We start from the raw sequence: 19414 nt of genomic DNA on the forward strand, positions 1-19414 counted from the left end.
GCGACCAACCATTGGGTTGGTGAAAATCAAGCGGCCAGATGCACCCGGGTGGAAGGCCGAGATGGCAGCAAGGTGAACCCTCACCGAGGATGCCGCCAGGCCTTGCTGTTTCAGGTGCAAGAGGTACTCCAAAATGAGGGGCACCAGCACCTGGAGGATGTGTGTGCGGTGCTGGTCACACCAACATGAAAACCGTTTCCACTTCACCAGATATGTGGCTCGCGTAGAGGGCTTCCTGCTGCCCAGCAGGACCTGCCTTACGGGGTCCAAACACAGACGCTCTGTGGGGTTCAGCCAGGCAGCAACCACGCCGTGAGGTGGAGGGACCGCAGGTCGGGATGACAGAGGTGACCATGGTCCTGAGTGAGCAGGTTGGGAAGAGGCAGCAACGGACTGGAACATCCACCGACAGTTCCAACAGTGTGGTATACCAATGCTGGTGAGGCCATGCTGCAGCTACCAGAATCGCCCTCCGGATCTTGAGCAGGACCTTTGCACGAGGGAGAACGGAGGAAAGGCGTAGAGCAGGTGACCCATCCAGGGAAGCAGGAACGCATCTGTGAGGGAGCCTGGGATACAACCTTGGAAGGAGCAGAATGCTGGGCACTTCCTGTTGCTGTAGGTGGCATGCCATCAGGTCGACCTGGGGAAACCCCCACCTTTGGAAGATTGGATGGACAACATCCAGTCAGAGACCACTCGTGCGAGTGGAAGGACCTGCGGACGCGGTCCACCAGCATGTTCTGGATCCCGGGAAGAAAGGACGCAAACAGGTGAATGGAGCGGGCTATGCAGAATTCCCACAGCCGAATGGCTTCCTGGCAGAGAGGTGGGGAATGGGGCTCCCCTTGCTTGTTGATGTAGAACATGGCTGTGGTGTTGTCAGTGAGAACCGCCACACAACGACCGCGCAGGTGCGCCTGGAAGGCTTGAGCAAGGCGCACCGCCATCATCTCCCTGATGTTGATATGGAGGGATAGCTTGGAATGAGACCACAGGCCCTGAGTCCGAAGGTTCTCCAGATGAGCGCCCCACCCCATAGTGGACGCATCCATGACCAGGGACAAGAAAGGCTGTGAAAGGGGACTCTCTTGCACACCACTCAGGGGTCAAGCCACCAGCGGAGGGAGGCGAGGACCCGTGCTGGGACAGTGACCACCGAATTCATGCTGTTGCTCCCCCGAGCGGTAGACTGAAGCGAGCCATGCTTGTAACGGCCGGAGCCAGGGACTGGCGTGCTGAGTCATGTATGTACACGAAGCCATGTGGCCAAGGAGACACAGGCAGCCCTGTGCTTTCGAGATTGGGAAGCACTGAAGGCCTCTAATGATGCCCACGATAGCTTGGAAACACAAGTCCGGTAGGAGGGCTGGCGCCTGAACAGAATCCAGGACCGCCCTGATGAACTCTATCCTCTGGGTTGGTTCCAGGGTCGACTTCACTATGTTGAGGAGGAGACCCAGCCGTTGGAACGTATACCTGACCAGGTGGAGGTGGGACTGCACCTGCTCTCTGGTGTGGCCCCGAAGCAACCAGTCGTCGAGGTAGGGATACACTTGCACCTGCCGTTGACGGAGGAAGGCAGCCACGACTGATATACACTTGGTGATCACCCGGGGGGCTGTGGAAAGGCCGAATAGAGGGGCCGTAAACTGGTAATGTTCACAGTTGACCACAAAGAGCAGGAAGCACCTTTGCGCCAGATGAAGAGGGCAGGAAGAAACAAAATTGGAGAGAGTATCCCGCTTCCACCGTGCGAAGGACCTAGCGGTCCAACGTTATTTGGGACCACGCACGGTGGAAGTGGGATAAGCGATTCAGAAAGGGCGGGGAAGGGCCCGGGGGTAAGTCTGGTATGCCGTCCTCGGGCGTCCCTTCAGAAGGCCTGCTTGGAACCCAACGATGGCTTGGTCGGGCCCTGGCCTTGCCCAGACGGGGGGTTGTAGGGCTTCCTCCTGCCATTCCCTCCCCCCCGCCCCCCCGCTGCCTGTAAAAGTCCTGCTTTGCCCAAGGAGGATAGGAACGCTGCTGTGGGGCTTGAAGTGCTTCCGCTGGGTTGCTGGGGTGTACATACCCAGGGATTTAATGGTCACCCTCGAGTCCTTAAGGCTATGCAGCCAAGAGTCAGTCTGCTCTGCAAAGAGGCCTTCTCCATGAAAGGGCAGGTCCTGCAGCATCTGATGAATCTCAGGGGGCAGGCCAGAGGTTTGCAGCCAGGAGGTGTGCCTCATGGCAATCCCGGAGGACGAAGTACACGCAGCCGAGTCTGCAGCATCCAGTGAGGCCTGAAAAGAGGTCTGTGCCACCGTCTTGCCCTCATCAACAAGGGTCCCAAACTTCTCCCTGGTCTCAGGAGGCACAAGCTCCTTGAATTTCAGCATGGAGTTCCAGGAGTTAAAGTTGTAGCAGCTCAGGAGTGCCTGCTGATTGGCAATCCAGAGCTGGAGCCCACCCTGCAGCCAAACAAGTCCAGCCCTTTGGTGTCCTCCGATTTGGGCACTAGGGACGGCTGCCCATGCCTCTACTTCTCATTCATGGCTGTAACCAACAGCGAGCAGGGCTGCGGGTGTGTGAACAAATAGTCGTACCCCTTCGAGGGGACAAAGTATTTAGGTTCGACCCTTTTGGCCGTAGGGGGGATGGAGGCCGGGGTCTGCCAGATGGTTTTGGCATTGGTCTGGATGGTCTTGATGAGGGGCAGGACCACCCTCGACAGACCTTCTGGGGCCAAAATGTCCACCACCGGGTCCTCTGATTCCACCACCTCTTCTGCCTGCAGACCCATGTTGTGTGCCACCCTGCGCCAGAGGTCCTGATGCGCATGGATATCTATGGAGGGTGGCCCGGAGACGGAGGTGCCCACCACAGCCTCTTCAGGGGAGGAGGACAAAGAGGACACGGGGGGCGGGAGAGGGTCATCCTGACCCCCCTGTGCCACAGGGGCTTGTTGCCCTGCATCATTGACCACGGACCCAGGCTCGGGAACTGGAGTTGGAGGGGGTCCCAAGGTGGGGAGGGGGCATGACACCTCCTCCACACCCCCAGGAGTGGGCCAACTGACGGAGGCTTCTGGCAGCCGTGGTTCAGAGGTGGCCAACTGGGAAGCACCAAACTGTGCACCCTGGGTCTGGTGGTACGCCCATGGGGTCCCAAACGGCCACTATGTGGGCCCCTGCCCGTGTGCCTGCCATGGTTCTGCCCCTGCTTTAGGGTGGTCATGGTCCGACTGGCAGCGGTCCGGGTCTGAAAACCGCGATCTTGTCTCCGAATCCGAGGAATGAGATCCGGACCGCGAGGGCTAGGGCAGCACAGAGCGGATCTGTCCTGGGGATTAGCGTTGAGGAGAAGGAGAGCGGTGCTGGGATCTGGAGCAGTACGGTGGTCTGGAGCCACACCAAGACGATGAACGGCGCCATGATCAGTGCTGGGTCTGGGACTTGCTCCACTATTAATTTATCTTTAATGGTTTTTCAGACTGTTCAATTTCGGTGCCAGTGCTCAGGGAGAACACACATGAATTCGTATTCCAACCAAAATTTCATGGGACAGCATGTCAAATGTTTTACTAAAAGTAAAAATATAACAGCTACTGTATTCTTTTTGTCCACTAAGGCTCCACTCCTGCAATGAGCTGTAAAACTCATTGCTGTATCAGGGTCTAATTTTGTAATTTTATCAAAAATAGCAATCAAGTTTGGTGCAGTTTTTCTTTATAAACCTGTGCAGATTGCTCATCGTTTAATTATCCTCTCAACTTGTACATTCTCTCACTAACATTTCTTCTACCATCTTGCTAAGAATCAAAGAGAGATTTACCAGAAGTAATTACTGGGACCATTCCTTTCCCCTCTTTTCTGAATATAAGTACCACATTTTTTCCAGGCCTATTTCTCCTACAGCTTCAAAAATAATTGTTGTCAATTTGATAAATCCTTTAGCCAATTCCATTTTGCCCTAGGAGGCATGTTATCAGAATCTGCTGATAGGTCTATCATTTTCTAAGCATTCCTGCTAGCTGCCTTTTTTCACTAGTTATTTAGAATGTTTTAATTACTCCAGAATTGTCTGTACTGCTTTATATTTTGGTTAAAAATAGATTTGAAAAAAGCAGTTCAGTAGCTCAGCTGAACGAAGGCCACAAACTCATTTCGTAATGGCTACCAAACAGCAGTAGCTTTGGGTTGCTGCTGAACTGGCAATTTGGGACCCAATTCTGCAAGGTACTGAGTGACCTAATGTGACTGTAGTGGGAGTTGAGGGTGTGCTGAACTTTGTAGGGCAGTATTCTGAGAGGTGAAAGGCTCCGTATCTCATTACCTGTCTCCATCTCAGCTGCTTTTCTTCAATCTGGACACCAGATAAGTTACTGCTTTGTCTTACGGAACAATTTCTATCCTTCAGGCAGTGCTCTACTATAGATATTTTATTCTGTATTTTATTTCCTTTAGATGAATACCACTAGTCCTAGTGACTGACTGTATTTAAGTTTCTGATGTTGTTTCGTAATGTCCTCCTTTGAAACATCAGTCTCTCTTAAGTGACCTCAAGTCTGTGGCAGGAATTTATAGGCAGACGGTGAAGAGTTACAAAAGCCCTTACACTTGCTGGTTATGTAGCAAAAGAAAATAAAAAGCCCTAGTATACAGGGTGAGCGTTCTGGGAAAATTACGTCTGAGGTAAATAGTATATATACTGGGCCTCCTGCAGGGGGAAGAAGAAACTCATATGTCATCTATCAGATGAGTGAAATACAAGAGTGCTGGGCCGCAGCACAGCTGAATAATAATTGTAGACTAGGTTGATGGGAGATAGCCTACAGCTTTAATATTTGTCAAATGGGTTTATAGGATTGGGAAAGGATTCACAGAAGCTGGTAAAATATTAAAGCCTGATTATCACTACTATCTAAGAGACAAAGCTTGCAGGAAGGAGAAGGAAATTAAACAGGTAATCAGATATTTTATTTTTACTGACTTCAGAGGTATCGCTTGTCTCTCAATTAACAAACAAAAACCTGTTTTTCTAAAAGTGGGAATGTGCTAAAAAACCACTCTCTCTGGACGAACCACACTTACCTTCTGAAAGATCCCTTTGCCCCAACATGCAAGTGGTGTGAATCTAGCATAAACTCTGAACAGAATATGGAAAAATCCAACAATTTATGCACAGGGGTAAGATAATTCTTTATTTACATTGCTTATCTGAGATTCCAACAGCTGATCTCAGAGAAAAATGAGTTCTAAACTAGTGTATATGTTAGCTTTTGTTTTTTTGAGATGAATATATTTAACTTTTACCCAGAAAGATTAACTGTACTTAATTTAATACTCTTCAGTGATAATATGTTACTTGAAGTTGCAGTTAAGTTTTATGTTTTCTAGGATTTACTACCATTAAACTATCCCACACAGGAATACAAGTTAGCCCTTTCCCCAAAAAAGTAGTTGGACTGGAGCTTTTATAACTTGAAAAAAGCTTTAAGTTTGCATGTTACAAAGTTCTTGGTATAGTGTAATGATACATTTGCCTATTTTGTGTGTGTGTGTGTGTGTGTGTGTATGTGTGTGTATTTAGCTGCTTCTGCAGATTTGACTGATCTACTCTAAGTATTCATTATATATTAACTGTCTTTTAATGTCATTTGTTTTTCTGGTTACAAAGTCAAGCATTCAACATAAATCTGGCATTTCCTAACTTTTAAGTCTCCCCTTGTGTACTTATTGAAGCAGGGGTCCTGCAGAAAAAACAGCATGTGATCATGCAATTAAAGACTTTACCATAACACAAGAACTAGGGGTCACCAAATGAAATTAATAGGCAGCAGGTTTAAAACAAATAAAATGAAGCATTTCTTCACACAAAGCACAGTCAACCTGTAGAACTCTTTGCCAGAGGATGTTGTGAAGGCCAACTTCATAACAGGGTTCAAAAAAAGAATTGGACCTATCCTCCATGAATATATCTATCAATGGCTATTATCGAGGATGGGCAGGGATGGTGTCCCTAGCCTCTGTTTGCCAGAAGCTGGGAATGAGCGAGAGGGGATGGATCACTTGATGATTACCTGTTCTATTCATTCTCTCTGGGGAACCTGGCATTGGCCACTGTCGGAAGACAGGATACTGGGCTAGATGGACCTTTGGCCCTACTGGGTCAGAATGTTCTTATGTACCATAATTAATAGGCACCAGGGAGCCAAACGAAGGTTGCATAGACAGCCCTAAATTCGGGATTGCCTAACCTGCAAGTGCTAGACTTCGCAACCTAAACCATTTTTTAAATGTTTTTACTTTTTTCCTTTTAAAAAAAAGCTACATTTTTATGTATAACTGTAGGAACTCTTACACCCCTCATTCCTGCATCATTATGATCATTTGAACCCTGAACTTTCAGCAATGCAAAATGAACTACCACCTGAGCTACAGGACTAACTACATTAGCTGGCTGCAGAAGAAGGCTGTTATCCTAGAGGAGGAGTGGGCCACTGAAACTATGTGCTGGATCCCTGGAGGTATGATAATAAGTGAATATAATCTAACTGGAATATGCTGTGTGGAGCAGCAAGACAGGGTGCTGGAGTCCTGAGCTGGCAGGGAAAACAGGAGCAGAGGTAGTCTCGGTACATCGGATGGCAGCTCCCAAGGGGGTTTCTGTAATCCAACCCATCACAGTGGACTTTGCATAATTCCAATAGCCCCACAGAGTTATATTTTGTATTTCTAGTTTTAGATACAAGAGTGGTATATTTATACAAATAGGATGATCACACTCAGATTATAAGCTTTGTAATGATATCTTACAAGAGACCGTTTGCATGAAGCATATTCCAGTTACATTATATTCACTTATATTTTTATAAAACCATATAGTCACACCCTCCTCCTGAACTTACTGCCAGAGACTTGGACACTGACCATGGCAGAGGCAGTATACTAAAATTAGTTTTTGGGCTCCCCTATGGGGCAGACACTCCTGTGTCCCCCAAAAGGGAACGAGACCCTGATCCAGCTGTAGGCTCACAGCTACCAGCTATGACACACCTTTCGCTGGCCAGCAAACCCCCCCGCCTTTCACTCAGGTTGGGTTTGCTTCCAGCTAGAGTCCTTGGGGTTTGTTCCCACCGCAGCAGTCACCAGGACCCCAACTCCCAGCTCCAGGATACATGTCTCTGTGCCCCTCTTCCACTCCTTTACAGCCAGTTCATGCTTCTGGGTCTTAATTGCTTTGTTTCTTAAATCCAGGCTGGTGGGCAGCCTTTTCTTTTTCCAGGTCAGCCTTTTCCCGGGCAAATTGTACATCAATTTTCATTTGTTTTTCCTTGAGACCATCACTTGATGAGCTGGGATACCACAGAGAATCCCCTCCTGCCAGAACAGGCACCCCTCTCCTCCTGTCTTGCTAGGTTAGACACTCCAGTCAGCTTCAGCACAGACAGAGGTTGGGCCACACCCATCTGCAGTTCACTGAAACTGAGATGCACTCAGCTCAGCGGCTTCTTAGTTAACAGAGACTTTCCCAGCGCCCAGTGTTCAGTCTTTTTGGGCAATTTGCAACTTGTGTAATTTTAGCTTCTTTTTTTTTAAAATCTTTATTCTTACTTATTTTGCTTCCTTTTCTGTCCCTACTTCACTTTCCCGAAATAAGCAAACAGAAAATAACAAACCAGTAACCACTTTGTCTGTTCTCCAGCCACCACACTTAAAACTCACTTCAAATCACTACCAGTACCTCAAAGCAATCAACTGTGCACAGATCCTGCTCGACTACGCCACTGTGACGGGTTGGATGACAGAAACCCCCTTGGGAGCTACCAACCGATGTGCCAAGACTACTTTATTCCTGTTTTCCCTGCCAGCTCAGGACTCCAGCACCCTGTCTTGCTGAGCCAGACACTCCCGTCTGCTCCAACACAGACCCAGGGTCTGAATTACTTGCCCCAAAGCTGCATGTTTACCTGAAAACAGCTCCCAGGAGTGTGCTTGTCTTTAGCACTCAGATACCCAACTCCCAATGGGGTCTAAACCCAAATAAATCCGTTTTACCCTGTATAAAGCTTATACGGGGTAAACTCAAATTGTTCACCCTCTATAACACTGATAGAGAGAGATGCACAGTTGTTTGCTCCCCCAGGTATTAATACATACCCTGAGTTAATTAATAGGTAAAAAGTGATTTTATTAAATACAGAAAGTAGGATTTAAGTGGTTCCAAGTAGTAGCAGACAGAACAAAGTAAGTTACCAAACAAAATAAAATAAAATGCGCAAATCTATGTCTAATCAAACTGAGTACAAATAATCTCACCCTTAGAGATGCTTCAGTAAGTTTTTTCCTCAGACTGGACACCTTCCAGGCCTGGGCACAATTCTTTCCCTTGGTACAGCTCTTATTGCAGCTCAGGCAATAGCTAGGGGATTCGTCATAATGGCTCTTCTCTCCCCTCTGTTCTGTTCCAATCCTTTATATATCTTTTGCATAAGGCAGGAACCCTTTGTCCCTCTGGGTTTTCACCCCCCTTCACTGGAAAAGCACCAGGTTAAAGATGGATTTCAGTTCAGGTGACATGATCACATGTCACTGCAAGACTTCATTACCCACTTGCCAGCACACACATATACAGGAAGACTCACAGGTAAAACACAGCCATCTGCAAACAATGGTCCTGGTTAATAGGAGTTATCAAGATTCCAAACCACCATTAATGGCCCACACTTTGCAGAATTACAATAGGCCCTTAGAGTTATATTTTATATTTCTAGTTTTAAATACAAGAGTAGTATATTTATACAAATAGGATGATCACACTCAGTAGATTATAAGCTTTGTAATGATACCTTACAAGAAACCTTTTGCATGAAGCATATTCCAGTTACATTATATTCACTTATCATATTTTTATAAAACCATATAGAGTGCACCACATCACACCCTCCACCTTTGGAGGTGTAGCAAGCTCCCCAGAAATGGGATGAGATGCTGCAGTCATATGCTATGTCTGTTTGGCTGAGGGCATGGGGGAAGCCCCATCTAAGCTCTTTCCCAAAACCCCACTGCATAAGCTACTTTGGCAGTTCCTAGTGTACCCAGTTATGTGCGCTGCTGTGAGATGGACTTGGCTCTTAAAACTTTCAAATTCAGTTATTATTTTGACATGCTGCCAACATTTTCCTGAAGAATTCAAGAGAGAGAAGGGAAATGGCAATTTTAAACCATTTAGAACGCCGCCAAACCTGAATGGAATTTCATGGGACAAGTAAAGGCACATCTCTAATCCCAGCGTTTTTCTCTGCCAGATTTAAATACCCAGAGGTGTTACAGCTTCTCAAAACAACCAACCAAACAAACTGGCAAGAATCTTCTACAATAGAAAAAGTGTTAGGCAACTTAAATGGAGGAGTTGTTACCAGCTTCCATTAAAATATCTTCATTCTCTGACGTACGTTATTTCTTGGATTTTCTGTAAAAATAACAAAAACAAACAAACAACCTCATGGAACTGAATTGAACTGAAACAGCACTAAACCTTTCCCTGATTCAGTGTTGCTCATTACACAGTAATAACATAAACATGTTCTCACCACCCTGCTGGCCTGAGGATCCAATTATCATTCCTTCTGTCTACTGTGAATTCCACCATACTACCAGTCTTGGCCAGAAGTCCCTTTGAACACAGTGGCCTTCTTTGAAGTATAAATATTCTACTGGAATAGAGCCACTTCAAAGGGGATGTATATGGGATAATACTGGAGGAGGATTTTACCTAATGCATTGTGTGTGCAAAGTGGTTAAAGAAAGAGAAGGGTCAGTTAAGCGAGGCCTTCCTTCCATCCAACTGTAGTAAAATGACCCTGATTGTCATTTAATTACATTTAGTACTATGCCATTCTTATTTTGGCCAAATCTGTTCCTATCAATTTAAATGAAATTAGTGATTGATCCTGTTAATCAAATGTCTTGTGACAGTGCATGTGACAGCTTGTGCTTATAATGTCCATAACAGTGATCGATTGCAACTAAAACTTGCATTATTCAATCACCTTTATCATCGGCACATGCATTTGTCTTTGGCTTCCCTCAAGCTCCATCCTTTTCTCATTTAAAAATTTTGCATTCTCTATTAAATGGCAACTTTCTATAGGCAATGACTGAACTACACTACCAGCCTAAAGAGCTCAACATTGATCAGAATAAAGGATGAAAGCTGTTAATTTATTTTTATACTAATGACTTGGTTCCAGAGGTGTTTAATAAGCTAAATGGCTGATCAAATTAGGCAGTGACTGAATTAGTGTTATTGCACTACAGCTGCAGAAGATCATTATTAACACCTCTTCCAACACACCTCTGTCAATGTTAGGGTTTCTCAGTACTCAAGCCTCTTGAGCTACTCTCCTTGAAGATACTGATCTATAATAGTTTTCATAATTACATCTACAAGCAAGTCTCTTCCAGCCAGGAACTTTATGAACAGGTGAATACATTTTACACACAGTGATATATGTATTCAGTTGAGACCTAGCTTTTATATTTTCATATGTGATCCTATGGGTCAAATTTTGCCTCTCCACATGACTACCCCCAAAACAGAGCTACATACAAGCAGCATTAGTGTGCACCCATAATCTTACTGGTAACACTCTTTGCATAGCCTTCCAAATGATCTGTTAAAATTGATTGGTAAGGTAATACTTAGTTGTGCTGATCATATCCTAGGAGGCCCTTTGGATTGTCCCTGACAGCTCCTTTCTTTTAGATGTAACTGAATGAGGGCAGAAAACATCCACCCCACACACTCCCACTACCTTTGATTTTAACAGTGTGCACATATGCAAGCTGGAATGTGGCTTTGTGTGTTAGGTACATCCTGCTACAGTACTCTCATTGAGACTGAAAGTGCAGCACTGACATTTCTAGGTTTAACAGGTTCTGGATTTAGGCAAGGCAAATAAACTGAAAATTGCAATTAAAACTTAAAAGGAAAGTCAAGAACTGGATAGTTAATTTTTTTAAATCCTCCAACATTTGTGATACTCTTTTAGAAAAATACCATTTTCCTTTACTTGTGGAAAGCATTATGTTTTCCCACTCCACTGTCTCTTAGACCACAAGCCATATCTGATCTGCCAAGTTTGCTTCCTTGTTGTTTATAAGCATCACTGAGAATATCACCAATGAAGTTAGCAGAGTTCTAGAAATGCAATGTTCCATTAAGAACAGACATAAACCCAAGGTATTTTACAGTAGTAGTATTATTTGCTAACCGTATAACTCTAGAAAGTAGCAAAAGATATATAAACACGAGTCTGGGAAAACTAAAGGATTATACAAATGCATATAAAGTAATGTAGTAAATTCAGTCTTTACATTTGTTTTAATTATTTACAGTTCCCTCCAATACAGTTACTTACTGGGTCACATACACGTGACCTGAGTGGCCCCATCTTCCTGCTCGAACTGTCCATCATCCATTTCCCTTAACACACTATCGCTGCTATTGAATCCTGAGAAGCTTTCATATTGGGCAGATCCCTCCTTGATCCAACATGGTTTAGAAGGAGACAGATGAAACTCATCAGGAGGATGCCCACTTTCTATAGGGTGAGACGTAGCTGTGTCTAATCCAATACTTCTGCTAGAGACTTTGCCTTTCTCGTCACTTCTGAGCTGCCTTGTGGATTTTTTCTGAAACACAAGAGATGTTTGAGCACTGCGTTAAATAGAACAGGCAAAAAACGGAGTTAGAACCTGGATTTCAGAATAAACAGCTAAAAGGATTAAAAAGGTTCCACACCTAAAATATATGAATTTAATGTAAGGAGTAGTTACAGAGGAGATTTATGGGACACCACAGGAATATTTTGGCTTGTTCCAGAATATAGCTGCCCTACATTACAAACGCCTTTGGAATATAGAAATGATAAATAAAGAATAAAACTTAAGAAATAATTTATTCAGTTTGAGAAAGAAGAAAGTAATTGCCTCAGATCAAAAGGCAAGGAAAGACACTGTATAGGACCAAGGTTAGAGCAAGCACAGGACCCATGTTAACAGAAAGTAGCTGTTATATTATTTAGCACTTATATAGCACTTTACAGATTCAGAGCCATTTACAAACATTAACCAACTATTTCTCATTTCACCCCTGTGAATAGGCATAATTATTTCCATTTTGTAGGTGAGGAAACTGAGGCATGGCTAGGTTAAATGAGTTGGCCAAGGTCACACAAAGTCAGTGTCAGAGCCAAGATGAGACCACAGGAGTTCCTGACCCCTTGTGCCATTCTCAGACCATTAGACAGCATTAACTCTCTCTTATACAGTTTGAACTTTTTCCTGCACCCCTTCTGAAACTATTAAAAAATGTCCCTTTTGGCTAAAGGAAAGGGATGTGGAGGTGGTTGATATATGACAGACTGCACATTAAGACTAAAGGGAAGTAGTGGCCCCTGGAGAAAGAGAGGGGAAATAGATTCTGTTTGGCTGCCTCAGTGAGGTGGTGGTGAGGCCTGCACAAAAGGAAGGAAGGAAGTCAAATAAAACTTTGTGTATGGGTCAGTGTCATAGCTTAATCATTCAGGGTTGCTTTTCTGACTTAGTTGCACCGCCTTCTGAACCATTTGTTGAGGGAAACAAATGTTATAACTATCGTTAGACGAAAAACATTAAAATAATATGATCCTGTAACCCAAGAGGCCATTGAAATATTATATCTCTTCAGGTAAAGTAAGGAAATCATGGGCCAGACAAAACTCTACCATCCCATCATAAAGCCTGAAGTGGAGGAGAGAGGAAATGGACAGTTCCTAATTAATGCTTTCTTCGGGGGGCTTGTGGGGCCACAGAACAAGTTTGGGGCATTTCCCGCAAAACAGTGCAGATCCTTGCTGCTTGCCGCTGAGAAAAGTAAGCTGCATATACCAGCTGCTACCTGGGGTCAGGCTTCTACACCCTGCACAGTAGAAGGGAGGATAGGGGCTGATATTTACAGTGTTGCCAACTCCTGATTTTTATTATGAATGCTGTGATATTTGGTGTTTTTCTTAAAGCCCCTGCTGCTAGAATCATGTTATTACCTGGCAATCTCAACTTTCTTAGAAAACAAAAATAAAGTGCATTTCTAGCCCTTATAGTTGCAGAGAAAAGCTTAAAGCTTGTGAACCCTAAAGATCCCACTATGAGAAAGCAAATAAAAAGAACCTCAAAATTATGATTTTAAAATCTCATGATTTTTAAGCCAATCTCATTGTTTCTGGAGCTTGACTCATTATATTTAAATGTTGGGATAGGCAATACTGAGGCTATTTATTTACTTTGTGTCATTCAACCAGTTAGACTGAAGTAACCTGGTCAGTTTCACTTTCTGACTCTCATGTGCGGCAATGTTTGAGCTGCAAATGCTTTAGGGGAATGTTTAGACCCAAACAAAAAATGGTTTCCATCAGAATTTTATTTTTAAACAACAAACAATTCTCTTGTTTTTATAAAACCTACATTTTGGGCCTAAAGAGGTTTCTTGAAAAACAACAGCTTCAACATAATGCAAACTTCACAACAGCCATCAGAAAAGAGACATAGTCAGGAATAAAATACAAGTCAAAGTGTAATCCTCAGTACCATGGAAGTCACCTAGGTCTTGCTAAGCAAAAAGAAACATTAATTTGCCAACATTTAATACCTCACGTATATCAGATTATAACTAGCCCATGCAGGGATCATCGTAACGAGAATTTATTCATTAAGGATTTCTAGGGCAGAAGTTAAAAACGGAGAATGCTTCAGATCTCAATAACTGAGTTTATACCTGAAATCTATCTGCATAGTACACAGCTTGTGAGACAGACTACATTAGTCAGGCAGAATTAGTAAGCATATGGATTTCATCCATTAAATGGAGGTATATAGAGTTAAGAATTTTTTGGTTGTAAACCATGGTCATTTTGTTGAAATGACTTATCCTTTATGACATTTTGTCTCTTTAGTCAAGTTTAAGATTTAGACAAAAAATCATGTTATAAATGGAAAAACAGGAAAAGTTTAAAAAATGCTATTCAGCTCCAGACTGAACCACTTACTCATTCCACACTGAAATGACCTCAGTGCATTGAGATTTCCTGCTAGAGAAACAAAACATTCATCAGTGTTAGAAAGGGCATTTGTATTTAGATACTGAGGTCTTTTATGTTTTAAATTCGCAGGTCCCATATGACAGTAGGTAGATACACATCAACTATTCCTTATTTACAGACTTCCTGTACATTAATATTTAAGTCAAGGAATTCAGATTACAGTGAAATAAAAGAATGGCTACAGCACAACTTATCCTTATGGTTCTTTAACTCAAATGATGTAAAGGTCACCCAACTGCTGATCGTCACAAGATTAGGTGAAACAGAGAATTTAAACGGGTGGGTACAAATGTCTCCCGTCTTGAACTTCGAGCACTCTTACAAGATTGATTAGTCACTCAGATGGATTATTTTTAACAAACTATAATTTACTTGGATTTTAAACCTCTCACAGTGGGAACCTGTCTTAATTGTTCTGTAATTGCTATATAGGTGGTGGTGGAGATAATAATAATTAATAATTAGTAGTAGTGTGTGTGATGCAATACAGATATACAGGAAGACAAGGTCCCTGAGAGCAGATTTAAAATCCAATTTATACATAATACAGAAAAAAAAAAAACCCCACAGGGAAAGGAAAACATCAGAAAAGTCACATAGTTTGGTTTGTTAACAGTTAACACTGATTTGGAACTAACAAGATGTCATTTAAAAAAATTTAATGAGATAAATCATTAAGAATTTAATGTCAGGCATGAGAAGAGTAAATTACAGGATTTGAAGAATATAACTGAGGACAGTTGGTGTCCTGGAGGAAGGAAACTGTTCCAGGCAAAGGGGCAGTGTGAAAAAAGTTGCAAAGCAACAAGCTGGAGACAAAAGACAAAGGGTGCATTAAAACCTGAGGTGCTGGCAAAATCTAAGAGGAGGAATAGGTTGAAGGTTGCTGAGATGTAGGCAAGGGCAACAGCATACAGAGTCTTGAAGGCAAGGAGCTCATACTTTCAGTAAAGAGACAAGAAAGCAGTGAAAGGATTTAAAAAATGCAAGTATGTGATGAAGAGAATGTGACATGACTGGAGATAACTATTTGAGCTGTACATATTTATTAAATTGGAAAGGGAGGGACAAGAGGCAGGAAAGTCAGAGAGAGGAGGAAGAAGGGGAGGTGAGTTAATACCTTTTTTTATTGGACCAACTTCTGGTGGTGAGAGAGACAAGCTTTTGAGTTTACACAGAGCTCTTCTTCAGATCTGGGAGGAGGTCTGAGAGGAGGAAGTTATGCTAGTCTAGGCAAGAGATAATCTGGACATGAACCAGGAACAGAGAGGGAGTGGGAGATTAGTACAGGATGTGGTGACAGCTTGGATGTGAGGAGAGGACAAGGAGGGTTCAAATATGACTTCAAGGTGGTGAGCCTGAGATTCTGGGAGGCTAATGGAGTTGTCAACACAGATGGACAAAGGGAAGATGTCCTTATTATATCACACAATACTATTATAAAAATGTTTATCTGTGAAATTGCTAATCTGGGGCTGGATACAGATGAACATATCTGCAGTGTCTTACAAGGGTTTGTCCTGCCTGCCAGATCTGGTGGGGCTGTGTGGATGGCAGAATTTACTACACTGCGTATCTAATATTGCTTGTGCAACTCTGGCCCTTGACAGCATGTGGTTATTACCACCAGTTGTATAATGCTCAATGTACCTTTTATAGTGCTGCTACGAGGAGGGAGTTCCCCAAATGGAAGAGGGAGCAGCTGAAGTTCAGCTGCTGCAGGGGCTATTCTTGGGCCTTTTATTGTTACCACATTTTTTTCCATGTGGTAACATATGTCCTGTCACACAGCTCACCAAAAGATTGTTATCACTTGCATATTCTTCTCAATTAGTTTTGAGATCAGAATGAAGTTTTCTTTATGATGTGGAATACCTGTAGAATTTGTATGGTTGCAGTGCATTGAAAGGCTTGCCAAAGTTCTTGAAGGAACAAGCTACAGGATATCCAACCAGATAAGTGATTAATTCTGGAAACAATATTTCAGTCTAAATAATAGATTTTAGGCTATATACAAGATATTGTTTTCATCCAGGTACTGCTTCACTTATTAACTAACTGCATTGCTGGAGAAAAATTGAGATAAAATGCAAACCAGTCAAAAAGGGGAAAAACAAAACAAAACTAAAAAACCCCAACGCGACCTATGCTGAGACAACTGCTAATATCCTCTAGAAACCTGCATCTAACTTGCTATAGTTAAGGCTCATACTATCACTCTTTATTCCCTGATTTCAAATCCTAGTTTGCTTCTGTATGAAACTAAAAATCATTACCTAAAACTGTTGATGCAAAAGGTTAATCAGCAGCCACCAATCTCTGTCCATATTCAACTACAGTATCTGCTGATACTGACTCAGTAAGAACATAATCTTTACTCACCTCTGGAGTCTGGGTAGTTGAATTCCACATAACAGGTCTCTGAAGGAAAACAACTTGCTTTGTGGCCAGATTTCCCTCACTGCAAGTTAAAGTAGATAATTTGAGTGTTTTGGAGGCAATAACATTTATTTGTAGCTTGCTTTTGATTATCTAGACTTTCAGGGTAACTGTACATTTTATGATGCGCACACACAACATATGTTATAGAAGGAGTTGATAGTATCACCTATAATTAAGGTTGCCTAACACTTGCTTGTATAGACCCTGTTTTCAGTTGCTTTTAATTTTGCCAAACTTTAACCATTTGGGCTGAAATTTTCCATGCCAGTGCTTGTCTTGGCCTGAAGTTTTTTTTGGAAAGTTGTAGATAAAATAATTCAGCCATTTATGAGGCAGAGATTAGGGAAAATGTTGTCTTGCCCATGTTCAAAAATTCTTACAAACCCTTTTACTGAGAAGCTGTAATAATGCCATAAGTTGAAGCAGGGACTTGAAATTTAGCTGACTAGGGTGGAAAGTGGGGTGTCTTTGTGGCAGGAATGTTCCTTTTATTGCCCCATGAAAATTTTAGATATAAACCTCTGAAAAGTGCAGCTCACACATGCTGAATAGAGACTTCTTAGAGTTGGTCAATATCATTCTCCAAAAATTCTGTCTGCTCCTAGCATTCCCCATACTCTCATAGCTCCTATGTATTGACTGTAATGAGCATGCTCCTTCTCCACAGAACAACCGAGCATGCTCTATCCCATGGTTTGGACAGTGGGGAGGAGGACTTTTCCTGCAATTAATCACTGTTCCTGGCCGCTGGGGGCTGTTGTGGCACCAGGACTGACAGTAGAAAGATTCTCTCTCTCTCTCTCTCTCTCTCCATGCGCCTGCTGCTGGTGTCTAGGCAGTGAAGAGGAAGCTACCTGACCTGAAGGAATACAGAGAGGTGAGGAGAAAATTGGGGGTAGGGATGGACAGATGCAGAGGGGATCAGAGAGAGAGAGTGAGTAGTGGGAACAGGGGCAGAATGGTCTATAGGTCACTAAACCACACTCCCTCCAAAACCTGGAATCGAATTCAGGATTCCTCAGTCTCCACATTCCTCTGCTGTCAAATAGCAGTTAAACACACTGGAAAAATCTGAGTTTCATCACCCTCTAGTGGCTGAGTCACATAGAGGATAATAGCCTACTACTGCTGCCAGTTTCACAATTAGCTCATGTCGTAGAAACCTGTATACTCATAGACAACCTTAATTCTGGCATTTCCTAATTTTTAGTACTTAGCTTTGCAACCTGAACATTCATATAGGGTTTATTTTGTATGCAACACACACAAATACACACACATCTATGTAAACGCATTTTGTATGTGTGTGATTATGAATACCTCTAATAAGTTTTCACCTCTGAGAATTCAGTAATTATTAACTTTGAATATTAAGACATTGTCATTTATTGTTTTTTCTCCCCTGTGACATTCCAAAACCAACTATTTTCATGGCACTTTAATCTTCCCAAAGACAGCTGGAGAACTTGAATCCTTCTGAAACAATTTCCAGGAGTGCTCACTGGCTTAGTAGGCAAGGGCTGCTTTGTGACTGATGTTGGCTGAGCAACAATTTTTATTATGCATGAAGGTCTCTACGGGCTTGTCTACACAGTGTGGTAGTGCACAATTCTAATGTGCTCCAATATGTTGTGCACTAAGTGGCCTGTGGAGACCCTGCTGGTGTTCTCTAAAAGTTCCCTAGTGTGCATTAATGTAGTACTGTTTGAAATGGGTCTATATTAACACGCACTAGGGAATTTTTAGTGTGTGTCAGTAGGGTCTACACAGGTCAGTTTATGAGCCACACGTTGGTGTGCATTAGAATTCACACCCCATTGATGTGCACTACTGCACCATGTAGACAAGTCGTAATGTATTTGCTACTGTGTACTACCAAGTTCTTATGTGGAACAACAACAACAAAAAGTATTAGAAGAACCACCAGCATTTTCTAAGATATGTTGAGCACCCAACTTAGAATACCATTAGTTATTAATGCAATTAATTTATACATAAATCAGTATTTTTAAAGATGGCAGCTGATAATGAGATTGACTCTAATCGCCTTTTAACATGACCGTAACTCCCAGCGGTAAGGGGAAAAGAAGGATATTTCTCATTCAGGATAGAGTTCATTTAAAATTGCTTTGACAGAAGAGCAATTTTATGCTTTCAGGAGGAGGTGTTAACAAAAACACTACAATGCCATTTTCAGAGCACTGTTCAGATAAACGTTTGAACTTGAATTTATTTAAAACATCCGAGATTTAATTCCAACAGTATCTTTCTTCATGATGAGCTAAGACATGCCATTATACTATTTTTATATTATTCGGGACTCCTCTGATTGAAAGAAATCAGACAGTTATACTTATTCAGTATTCTTTCTTCATTATAAGCATTTTTCTTTGCCCACATATTGAATATACTCCAGGCTGTTGTTTCACTACATGAAGAAATCAATTAGTTCAGATACTTGTAAAAGAAACAAGGGCCACCTATTATCTGTTATTCCATACTCTAATTATTATACACTGGACCAAATAATGGTGTTCTCAGCTACACTAGTGTAAATTTCAGTTACAGAGGAAACAACAAGGTGTCCGGTGGCACCTTAACGACTCCTTGTTGTTTTTGTGGATACAGACTAACACGGCTACCTCCTGATACTTGTGGAGTTACTCCACTGTAACTCTGTCTAACTTCAATGAAGCTGCTCTGCATTCACACCAATGTAAGAACTGAGCCTTTCCTACAATTTACAAAAATTGGACTCAAAATAGGAAATTCATCCCTTCTCATTGTGTTTCTGCCTTCTCTTTCTTCTTTAAAAGAGAAAGGATCTTAATAATCAAGGGGCTGCAC

At 42.7% G+C, this 19414-nt stretch overlaps 1 protein-coding gene across 4 annotated transcripts in view; it reads right to left on the minus strand.

Moving 5' to 3' along the window:
* Positions 1-9277: 9277 nt before the first annotated feature.
* Positions 9278-19414, minus strand: part of RFTN2 (raftlin family member 2) — a 51621-nt gene continuing 41484 nt past the window's right edge. For 3 of the 4 annotated variants that reach the window (XM_034786127.1, XM_034786129.1, XM_034786130.1), the window contains exons 9-10: positions 16508-16586; positions 11340-11681 (exon numbers count right to left, since the gene is read on the minus strand). In XM_034786127.1, the coding sequence (XP_034642018.1) occupies positions 11412-11681; positions 16508-16586 (349 nt within the window). In that variant the 3' untranslated portion in view covers positions 11340-11411. Of the gene's footprint in view, positions 9457-11339; positions 11682-16507; positions 16587-19414 lie in introns of those variants that run through there. The other variant, XM_034786128.1, reaches the window with a different exon arrangement.

Source organism: Trachemys scripta, chromosome 11 (assembly GCF_013100865.1).
Source record: "Trachemys scripta elegans isolate TJP31775 chromosome 11, CAS_Tse_1.0, whole genome shotgun sequence".
Lineage (NCBI taxonomy): Eukaryota > Metazoa > Chordata > Testudines > Emydidae > Trachemys > Trachemys scripta.